At 46.6% G+C, this 10,349-nt stretch overlaps 1 protein-coding gene across 1 annotated transcript in view; it reads left to right on the top strand.

Moving 5' to 3' along the window:
• The window catches only part of LOC126500367 (CMRF35-like molecule 5), a 30,012-nt gene extending 20,042 nt beyond the window's left edge, over positions 1 to 9,970 (top strand). The window contains 3 exon segments of the mRNA XM_050140181.1: positions 5,758 to 6,096; positions 6,979 to 7,093; positions 9,560 to 9,970. Of these exon segments, the coding sequence (XP_049996138.1) occupies positions 5,758 to 6,096; positions 6,979 to 7,093; positions 9,560 to 9,752 (647 nt within the window). The 3' untranslated portion in view covers positions 9,753 to 9,970.
• Positions 9,971 to 10,349: the final 379 nt, after the last annotated feature.

The raw sequence follows: 10,349 nt of genomic DNA, 5'->3' as shown, positions 1-10,349 counted from the left end.
CCTTTCATCGTGAAAATAAGGATGTAGCTCTCAGCTATGTCTCCAGGACCTTGCCTATCATGTCTGCCATTACTCTCCACTGTGGTGGGAATGGACTGAGTCACCGAAACTGCAAGCAAGCCTCAAATGAAATGCTTTCTCTAATACTCTAATATGAGTTGTTTGGTCATGGTTGTCTCTTCACAGCAATAGAATAGTGACTACACAGATACCAAGACTATATGGTCTTGGTGTCCCCTAGTGAATGGTCAAAGTGGTTTCTTTGCTCTTGTTAATCCAATATTCTGGAGAGCACACACAATGAACACAGACGAAATGCAGACAGACATCCTGAAGATGTGTGAGAGAGAGGCAAGAAATGGAGACAGTGATACAACGAGAGATCCCTGCGTTATCTGCTAATAGGGATTAGAGATGAGTGGAGTAAGTGTAGATGTCCAGAGGAGAGCCATGAATCATGGCACAGCAAGTGCCAATGTCCCCACAAATGTCACCACAGTCTCCAGACACTGACACATATCAGAGAGGTGCAGATGCCTCTAAGGTTAGGTGCCTCACCGGGCTCCAGGAAACATTCTCTTGCCTTCTCCCCCAGCATGAGAGAGAGGTGTACCGCCAGAATTGGGAATGGAGGTATCAGAAAGCAGAGACCTGAGGTTGTTATTCATCCTCCTCCCAACACCCAGCACCTACCAAAAATAATGACAACAGGTCCAAGTCTAGATATGGGACAAGGCGACGTCAGAAGACAGAGTTATCAGATAGACTCAAGGGAGGAGGACTTCTGTGAGTTCAAGTTCAGTTGGAGTTAAATAGTGAATTCCAGTCAGCCTGGTTTCTGGTGCACAATTGATAAAAACTCAGAGACAGAAATTAGGGTTTAACTTGAGGTTCAGAAAAGCAAAACAGCAGCCACTGGCTCTTACCTTAACCTCAGTCTGAAATGGTGATAATGCCTCCAGGAATCTCAGAATGAGACTGTGTGTGAGAGATGCCTCCCCTCATTTTATAATCCTACCTAGGACTGGGATTAAAGGCATGCACCAATACTGTCCAATTTTTATGGCAAATTAGGATTAAAGGTGTGTGTCCCCACTGCCTGATCTGTAAGGTTGACCAGTGAGTGAGGTTGTTTTATTCTTTGATCTTAGGGCAAGCTTTATTTATTAAAATACAAAAGAAATATCACTATACTTAGTGGGGGTTCAACATCAAGATGAACTCTGATTGAGGTATCAGAATCCCAGCTGTGTGAAGCCAGAAACAGTGCCAGAGACCCCATGGACTAAGAGCATGCTGTGGACAGCTAAGCTGAATTTTGAAAGGAGGTGGTTCCTTTGTGCTCACAGAGAAGAAGCAAGAGAAGATGGACAGCTCACAAGTCCAATCAGGAAGTGACGTGTCACAGAGGTTGAGCAGCCTGAACAAATAAGAAAATCTCTGGGCTGTTCAAGGAGTGCGAATGTTATGAAGCCCTTAGCTGGGGCCTGGGGGACAGGTGGCATCCTCAGTCCAAGGCCATGGATGTGCCCCTCACTGGGAGTGATAGGAACAAGTGCCCCTGGAGCCTGGAGCATCTTCAGAGCCCTTCCTGTACAGGTTCCTCTGGAGCCTCACAAGGGACCAGGAAGCAGAGAACAGGAAGGAGAACAAGGTACATGTGCATTGTACGTTCTAGAAGGAGGCGTCCCTTCTCCTCTCTTGGGCTTGTTGTGGGTGCAGGTGACAACTGAGCTGAAGAAATGACCCTGAGAGTGTTGGGAGTGTGGCTGCCTTCAGCTCTGCTCCTCCTGCAGGTCTCAGGTGAGCACAGGACAGGGTGGGGGGCTTTCAGCTTTGAAAGGAGAATGCCTGGTGCAAGTGAGAGGGTGTGACAGGGGGATGGGAGGTGGACGAGAGCAGCCAGCAAAGGAAGATGGGGCTTAGAGAGAAGGCAGAGAGTGGGCTGAACAAGAGAGACCAGCATGGCCTCCCAGGTGGTGTGAGGCTTCAGGACACAGTACAGACATGTTTACCACATCTGAGACAGTTGGGGCCTACTGAGGGCTGACTATGAAGTCATGGCCAGAAAACAACACAATCTCTATGGTGCACACACATGTATCTGCATACATATGTGTGCATACCAAACACACAGGTACTCAATCCCACAGAGGCACATATACCATCCACAGAGATCTACACACATATATGTACATCAGTAAAATCTCTTTTCTCTCTCTCTCTCTCTCTCTCTCTCTCTCTCTCTCTCTCTGTATCTCTCTTTCTCTTTTTCACACACACACAAACATACACACACTCTCACACGCACAATCTCACACACACACAAACATTCTCTCTCTCTCTTTCACACACACACACACACACACACACACACACAGAGTGTTGTTTCTTCCAGGTCCCTTCCTTTCTCCAGGGACATGTCCCCTCCCTGTGCGCTCTTAAGGACAACAGAGGTCCTCATCTCAGTCCTAACTTCTGGTCTGACCTGTCTTCTTTCTCATTGCTTCCTCCAGACCAGAGCATTCGCTAAGAACTGACCAAAAGACCCCTGACCCCATGCAGCTGTGAGGGTGCAGTACTGGTACTTGTGTTTTCCAGGCTGTGTCCCTCTGCGTGGCCCCAGCACAGTGACCGGAGAAATCCCTGAATTTCATTGGAATTCTAAAAGGGGGAAATGTTGGAATAATCTTTGTATACACTACGTGAAGATGAATTTCTCTCCTTCCTCAATGATTGGTTTAATGAAGACCTGAATGTCCAATAGCTAGACAGAAGAGATTAGGCAGGATCTGGGCAGATATAGGAACTCTAAGGAAGAATTGGGGGAATACAAGATTCTCCAGTCAGACATGGAAGAAGTCAGAATTAGGGTACTGAGGAGAGGTAACAAGGTATGTGGCAGATTCTAGATTAATACAAATGGGTTAATTTAAGTGTTAATAGCTAGTAGGGAACAAGCCTAAGCTAAGGTCAAGCTGTCACAATTTATAAAGCGTCTTTGTGTTATTATATGGGAGCTGGCAGCCCACAGAAAGGTCTGTTACATGCTCTCCTCACCCCTGATTTCTTGCAAATAAAGCACGTGCCAGTTGAGCAGAGGGGTTTGCTGTATTCCATAGTTGGCATCTCTCTCTATTGCTCTGTCTATCTGTGTCGCCCCTCGGGAGTCAGACCCATTGTTCAAATTCCGATTGATCTATCATGGCATCTGTCTAGTAGAGGAAGTTCCCTGTTCGTCTAGCTGTACCACACAGACAATGACTTGGTCATACCAAAGACAGACATCCTCTTTCTCGAAATATGCAAAATTGAGAAGTTGTCAAAGAAGTGGGTGATTTAAAGCAAATTCAAGCTGAGCTTCAAGTTTATGCAAGGCGCTAGCTTCTGTCACCACAAAGGACAGGAGAGAAGACAGGATCATGTGGCTGCTCCCTGCTCTGCTCCTCTTCCTCCCAGGAAAGTAGCTGGGGCTTTAAGACATCACAGTGAGTTCAAGGACAGTCTGGTCTACATAGGGAGACCTGTCTCAAAAAGCAAAGAGAAACTGATAAAATGCAATGTAGTAATCTTTCATCTGTATTTTAATAAATAAAGCTTGCCTGAAGATCAGAGAATAAAACAACACCACTGGTCAACCTTTCAGACCAAGCAGTGGTAACACACAACTTTAATCCCAGTAACCACACTAGTTTGTCACAGAAACTGGGCTGTAGTGGTGCACGCCCTTAATCCCAGCCCTAGAGAGGAATATAAGACTGGAGGAGACAGCTCTCAGACACAGTCTCATTCTGAGGATTCCTGGAGGCAGGATCACCGTTTTGGACTGAGAGAGAGGTAAGAGCCAGTGGCTGGCTGTTTTGCTTTTCTGACCTTCAGGCAAGGTTTATTTATAAAAATACAACTAAGATATCACTACAGTACCATGTGGCATTTGCACGTGTGTGGCAGTGAGGTCATGGTGGCTGACCTGTCACACACGCATTTGTCATTTCTTTGTACTAGAAGCGTTTGGTGTCTTCTCTGTTCTCTAGTCTGTTCATTACTTCTCTGAAGTCAGATTTTGCTCCTTTTGAAAAAAAAATGTGTCTGTGAGGTGAACGCATGTGTGTATGTGTGTGCTCAGGTATATTTTGTGGGTACACATATAGGTATATGTGGAAACCAGAGCTGAGCATTGGGTACCTTTCTCACTCTCAAACTTGTCTGTTGAGGCGGGGTTTCCCTCTGAGCCTGGAGCTCACTGACTCAGTCTACATGGCCAGTGATCCCAGGGATCCTCCTGCACTGACTCCACAGCTCTCATGGCTACAGACACATCTCACATCACCTGGATGTTCCCATGTGTTCTGGGATCCAAACTCAGGTCTCCTGCTTACGCAGCAAACACTTCGCTGACCTGTCCATCTCCCCATGCCCCTGGCCCCAGAGAATTATGTTCTAGCTTCCTCATAAAATAAGACCGTGTTGCAGCCTCTTAATGTGTCAGAAATCTTTCACTTCCTCCGATTCCATCTATGGACTGCAAATGACGGAGTCCAATCCTTCTACAATACTATTCATTGCATTTCTGTAGCACACTTTAGTATCCATGCAACCAACTTAAGAGGATTTGGGGTCAGATTTTTATGGATCTGAAGGACAGCACAGGGTCCGTGTGCTGTGGGCTCTCTACCACACGGAAATCAATCAGACTATGTGTTGTCATTTAGGTCAACTTTCAAGGTATTCATCCAAGTTGATTCCCTACAGAACCCCTAGAGACTGCTGGACTACCCGAGGTGGCCTCTGCATGGCCATAGGATGTGGTTCTTCAGATGGACCTCCTGAGGGTCATGGGTACTGAAATGAAGGCAGGATCATGTCCTGTGGACAAGGTCTTCTGATACTTCCTCTGCCCCAGGGAAACACAAAGATGGTTGCAAACGTGTTCTATGAAATGGACTTTGATTGGCCATTGGGACATGAAGAGGGGTGGATGGCAGGAAGCCATGATGGCTCAGGGTCACCATTTTATTTGTTGAGTCCTGTACCTGGACCCATCTGTATCAGGATTTCCCTTTGGGGCTACCAACCATTTCCCAAATCGTCACACACACACTTAGTATTTTGAATGTTTGGTCTTAGCTTCTGCGCGTTTCTGGATAAATCTTTTAACTTAAATTAACCTGCCTTTCTATCTACCTTTTCCTTGAGAATTTTACCTTTCCTCACTTACTTGCGGACTATATGCCTGGCTGGCTGATGGCTGCCTGGCTTCACTCCCCAGTCAAGTCCCTGGTTCTCTCCTCCTTCTTGCTTTCTTCTTCCCGACCCTACATTTCTCCTCCTATTTCTTCTCCCTCCCTGCAGCTCCACCTATCTCTTCTCTGTCTTGGTATTGTCCATTCTGCTCTTTATTATACCAATCAGGTGCCTTAGGCTGGCAAGGGAAACAAAGGGAACACATCTGTACATCATGGAACACACATCCTGATCTCATTAAGCAAATACAGCAGAAGCAAGTGTAACCCACCTTCATACAATTCAAGTAACATTCTGCAGCATTCACAAATGAAACACATCTTTGCCTAGTGAAAATAACATTCTGTAACACTCATCAGCCAGTTTTTGAGGCTTTGACAAATAGAATGACAATGTCCAGGCTGGGGAATAGGGTAGCTCTTCACTGATAGCTATGAATTCTTTGTTGACTCAGGGCACTGTGTCCTGCCCTTGGAGTGGGAGATCATTGGTCCATGGGTTTGTATTTTCTAGGCTTCTCCACTGCTCAGGATGGAATCACAGGTCCAAACACGGTAAATGGTCATGAGCGGGGCTCCTTGACTGTGCAGTGCCGTTATGACTCCTTCTGGAAGAATTACTAGAAGTACTGGAGCCAAGGAGCTGATTGGAATACATGTGAGATTCTGGTTAAAACGGATATGGAGCAGTTGGTGAAGAAGGACCGTGTGTCCATCAAGGATGACCAGACAGACTTCATCGTCACAGTGACCATGGAGGAGCTGAGGATAAGCGACAGCGGTGTTTACTGGTGTGCAAATGAAAAAGCTTTTCATGATCCGAATTTTAAAGTTAATGTGAACATTGACCCAGGTAAGAAAACATTCCAGAACATCCTAGATAGGGTGAGGATTCGGGAACCCTGAACTCATGACTATAAATGTCTTAACGGAAAAGATAAACACAGTTTACTCTTTTGTTACTATCTTCTACTGAGATAGAATGTGAGGTGGGGAGGCCTTGACTTCCTGCCCCCATGTGTGTCCTGCATATTCTCACTTGCACAGATCTGAGAAACAAATTCAGAACCTCGTGTTGCTAGCCAAGCATTCTATTACTGAATCAAACTGAGACTTGCCCCTCTTGCCCCACCACGCCCCCATACCGTTAAGATAAAAGAGAAGAAGCCACAGAAGCTCTATTTCTGGGCAACATAGAGTAATAAGGATCAGATTTATGTCTGTTTACACAACTACAAGCAAGAAAATAGAAAAAATGATTGTGGAGAGATTGAGCAGGATTTAAGAGCATTGGCTGCTTTTCCAGAGGACTGGGTTTGGTTCCCAGCACCTACATGGCAGCTTAGAACCATCTTCAACTCCAGTGCCAGGGGATCTGATGGCCTCTGTGGCCTCCATGGTCACCGTATGCACATGGTGCACATAGATACTGACAAGCAAACACCCGTAGATATATAAATACATATTTTTTTTCCAAAAAATAGACAAAATATGTAAAGCTGGAATTTTCTGTGTATTGCCCACCAGACAGTGATGAGTGAGCCCCAAGGAAGCGAGTGTTGAGGGAGAGCTGCAGCTCTGCCTGTCCATCATCTCTCTTTAGGACGGAATTAGTGGAAAGCTTTGGGTGGTGACTGCAGAGCAACCTCCTCGATTCCTAGTGGGAAAAGCTTTAGGCCATGCCCAGAGCTGGACTCCTCAGGAGGAGTGAACCATGTTCCGTTTGTATCTTTAGCCCCAGAAATTTCAACTGAAATAACAACAGTCGTGGTACCCATTGTGACAACCACACCATCAACCTGGGAGAACATGAGCAACCATGGAGAGAATCAAACCAGCACCGTCACCTGGTAAGCAGTCTGGCAGTGCTCTCCCACTGGCTGTCCCTGTGGCCTCTCTCCTGGAAGGGCCTCCAGAGAAAACAGAAGAGGACCAGGACTCCTAGGATTCAGGAAATTCTATGTATATCCCAAGGAGTACATGGCACTACCTGTGTATATCCCAACCAGTACATGGTGCTGTCTGTGTATAATCCGAGCATTACATGGCACTGTCTGTGTATAATCCGAGCAGTACATGGCGCTGTCTGTGTATAATCCGAGCAGTACATGGCGCTATCTGTGCATTTGAAAAAGTCACCTATCTGAATACCAAATTGGCCTGGCCATCTTGTAACTTAATTTGCTAAACCCAGTAACTGTCTTGTAGAGACATGAGGCTGCTATATTCTCATGATAAAGCCTGAGTGGCTCCCCAACCCTTTTACCTAGTAGTCTACCAAGACTTCCCTTCTAAGCCTCAGCTACAGGAAGGCAGCATCTTCATCTGAGTGGTAAAAGAAACTCAGCCTGGTGCTAGGTGTCTCCCCTATGTGTTCCCCAGAGCAGGACAGAGGGCCACAGGTGGGTCTCCTCTGAGTTAGAAGAGATTCCTCTCTAACCACCTTCTGGCTCTAACCCATAAACAAATCCCATTGTTCCAATGCAACTCTGCCAAGAGCCGGTGTGGGGGTCTAGGAAGCACAGAGGAGGAGAGTGGGAAACTGAGGACCGAGCTGTGACAGTGTGATGCTCGTCACTCTTGAAGTTGCCCAGAGCAACTCCCAGCACCATACAGCTACCTCGGCATAATTGCATCCCAGCCTGTTGGGGTCAAGTCCCCAGGTCAATGACACAGCTAAACCACAAGCCTAAACTTCCCCCTAAAGGAAAGACAGAGGTCACCTCACTGGCCCTTGCTGAGAACTGTCCCTCAGGTCTTATCTGGTCCTGTGTTCTGTCTACTAAATCATAAGTTAGATAAACATGTCTCAAAGAATTTCTGCCTTATAGGACTACTCTTTAAATTTTCTTGCCCTCCCAGTGCTTTGGAAGTGTTTTGGTAGTTTCTTTTGCTAGCAGATAGAGGGTTAGTTATCAGGGGTCTCTGAGATCCAGGCTCAGCACCCCCTCAGTGTTCAGAACATGATGCTTACAGTGAGCAAAAACTGGCTAAAAAGTTTCTGAGGGTGAACAAATTCACTCAAACATGTTTCCCCTTCAAGTCTCTTTATTCTTCCAAAAAAGCAACCCCACTCGCCACAGGCTTTCAGTTTCTATGCATACATAAACAGAATCAGCAGTTCCATAGGCAACAACAATGATACCAAGCATGCGCTTCACGGAGCCACGAAAACCGGTAAATCTGACAACGCAGGTGCCTGTTAGCTCACTACTGTCTCAGAGGATGCATGGTTGTGAAGATCCCTGGCAGATAACAGGAGGATTGAGGATGGGGCTTTAAATCAGTACAGAATACAAAGAAGAGAAAAGGGGCTTTTGTGTACTAACTCCCTTTCTTACATGTGACTAGTTAAGCTAGGAGTTTGTGAAAAGTGGAGAAAAAGAGGCAAGAAAAAGGCAGCAGTGTATTGAACTTTCTGAACACTTCTTCTTCCTACCTCAGAGGCTGGGAGGGACACAGCACTGTGGTAACCATGGCAACCGCATCAGGGGAGGAAAGCTATGTATGCTGCTGGGGAAGGCCGTCCAGTCACCAGTACAGAAGGAGGTTGTGTTCATCACACACTGCTGGGATATTTCAGGATGAAGCCCACTATGGAAAGGGGAACGCTATGGCTAAACAAGGATTTTACAGAAATGGCAGTGGCTATTCAAAAGACAGGCGTTCCCGAAGCTCTGCAGATGGGGTCCCTCACTGGATTGTACTCCTGTGAGTTTATTCTAGAGATCTGTCTGCTGTGCTTTCACTGTAGAGTACTGTGGTCTTGTAGCAGTCAGTCAAGGAGAGACAGTGGGTGCAAGGCTCCAGAAATGTAGAGTCCACGAGAGTGTGGAGCGTGCACAGAGCGCTGTCCTGGGAAACAGGTCAGGACATTTGATGCACAGTGTGCCAAGGGCAGCTTTTCTATCTTCCAGGAATACGTTTGTGCTAACCTGTGACTCACGGAGGACCTGCAGTTGTAGATACTTTCCATGACCTGAGGATGGCCTCCGGCTGGGCCAAAAGTAAAAAGTCAGGGAGCAGGGAAGCCCTCAGCCTGGCTGGAATGAAGACTAGATGAGGAGGACTTCTGGGAGAACAGCCAATCAGAGAGGACAGTGGTCAATTGGACTTGATGGAAACCAGGCAAAGCACCCAGCGCAGAAGGTTAGCCTGCAGGCAGCATGAGCAGCCATGCCTTTGCAGGGAGCCCATCCTAGTAGCGCCCCAGGCTTGTCCTTATCTGGCCATTGAAAAATGAGATATGGACACAAGGAAGACTGAGCCCTCTGTGCCAGGTGACTTTTTACTTTCTGTCTACTTCGATTCCACAGGTCCCTGCTAAGCAGCATCTACTTCAAGATCCTGGTCTTTCTGGAGTTACCCCTGGTCCTGAGCATGCTCAGTGCTGTCCTCTGGGTGAACAGACCTCAGAGGTGCTCTAGGGGAGGTGAAGTCGGCCTGGGGAAGGTCCAGAGTTCTGATGCCGCGAACAGAGGGGAAACCTTCCATGAAGAAGGAAAATAATCTCTCTCTCTTTGGTGTGTGTGTGTGTGTGAGAGAGAGAGAGAGAGAGAATATGTGTGTGCGCGCACACGCATGTATGCATATGTGTATTTAGGGAACAAAGTCTGGAGTCATTCCACTGATGTCTGAGACATAATTTCTCATGGGCCTGGTTTCATACAGCTGGTTTCTACAGCTGGTTTCAGGTCAGCCAGGCATACATAGCTAGACCCTGTCTCAAGAAGAACACAAAGATGACACAGAAGATGAGTGGGAAGAAAGAGGAGGAGGAGGAGGAGGAGGAGGAGGAGGAGGAGGAGGAAGCAAAACAACTTTTCTTTCTGCCATTCTTCTTTGTTTTGCCAAATCTCCATGGCTCCATCTTCTTGTCCAAACCAGCTCTTTCACACAAATTTGCTGATTTACTGCTTTCTAAAGGTTAATTTCCTTGTTTCTGCACTCCGTACAAAAGATTCCTCCTCTGACCGGTACTTTCCACTCAATACCATTTATAAATACTTCAAGGCAATGTGCTTGTATAAATGCTATGGCCGTGGTGAAGAAGGGTTCTGGAGAGCAGAAATGATGTGTGTGTGTGTGTGTGTGTGAGGGTTCATA

The sequence above is a fragment of the Alexandromys fortis genome, unplaced genomic scaffold (assembly GCF_014885135.2).
Source record: "Alexandromys fortis isolate MF-2015 unplaced genomic scaffold, M_Fortis_MF-2015_v1.1 scaffold_39, whole genome shotgun sequence".
Classification (NCBI taxonomy): Eukaryota; Metazoa; Chordata; class Mammalia; order Rodentia; family Cricetidae; genus Alexandromys; species Alexandromys fortis.
Note: the sequence above shows the minus strand (reverse complement) of the source record. Positions and strands in the feature narration are given on the sequence as shown.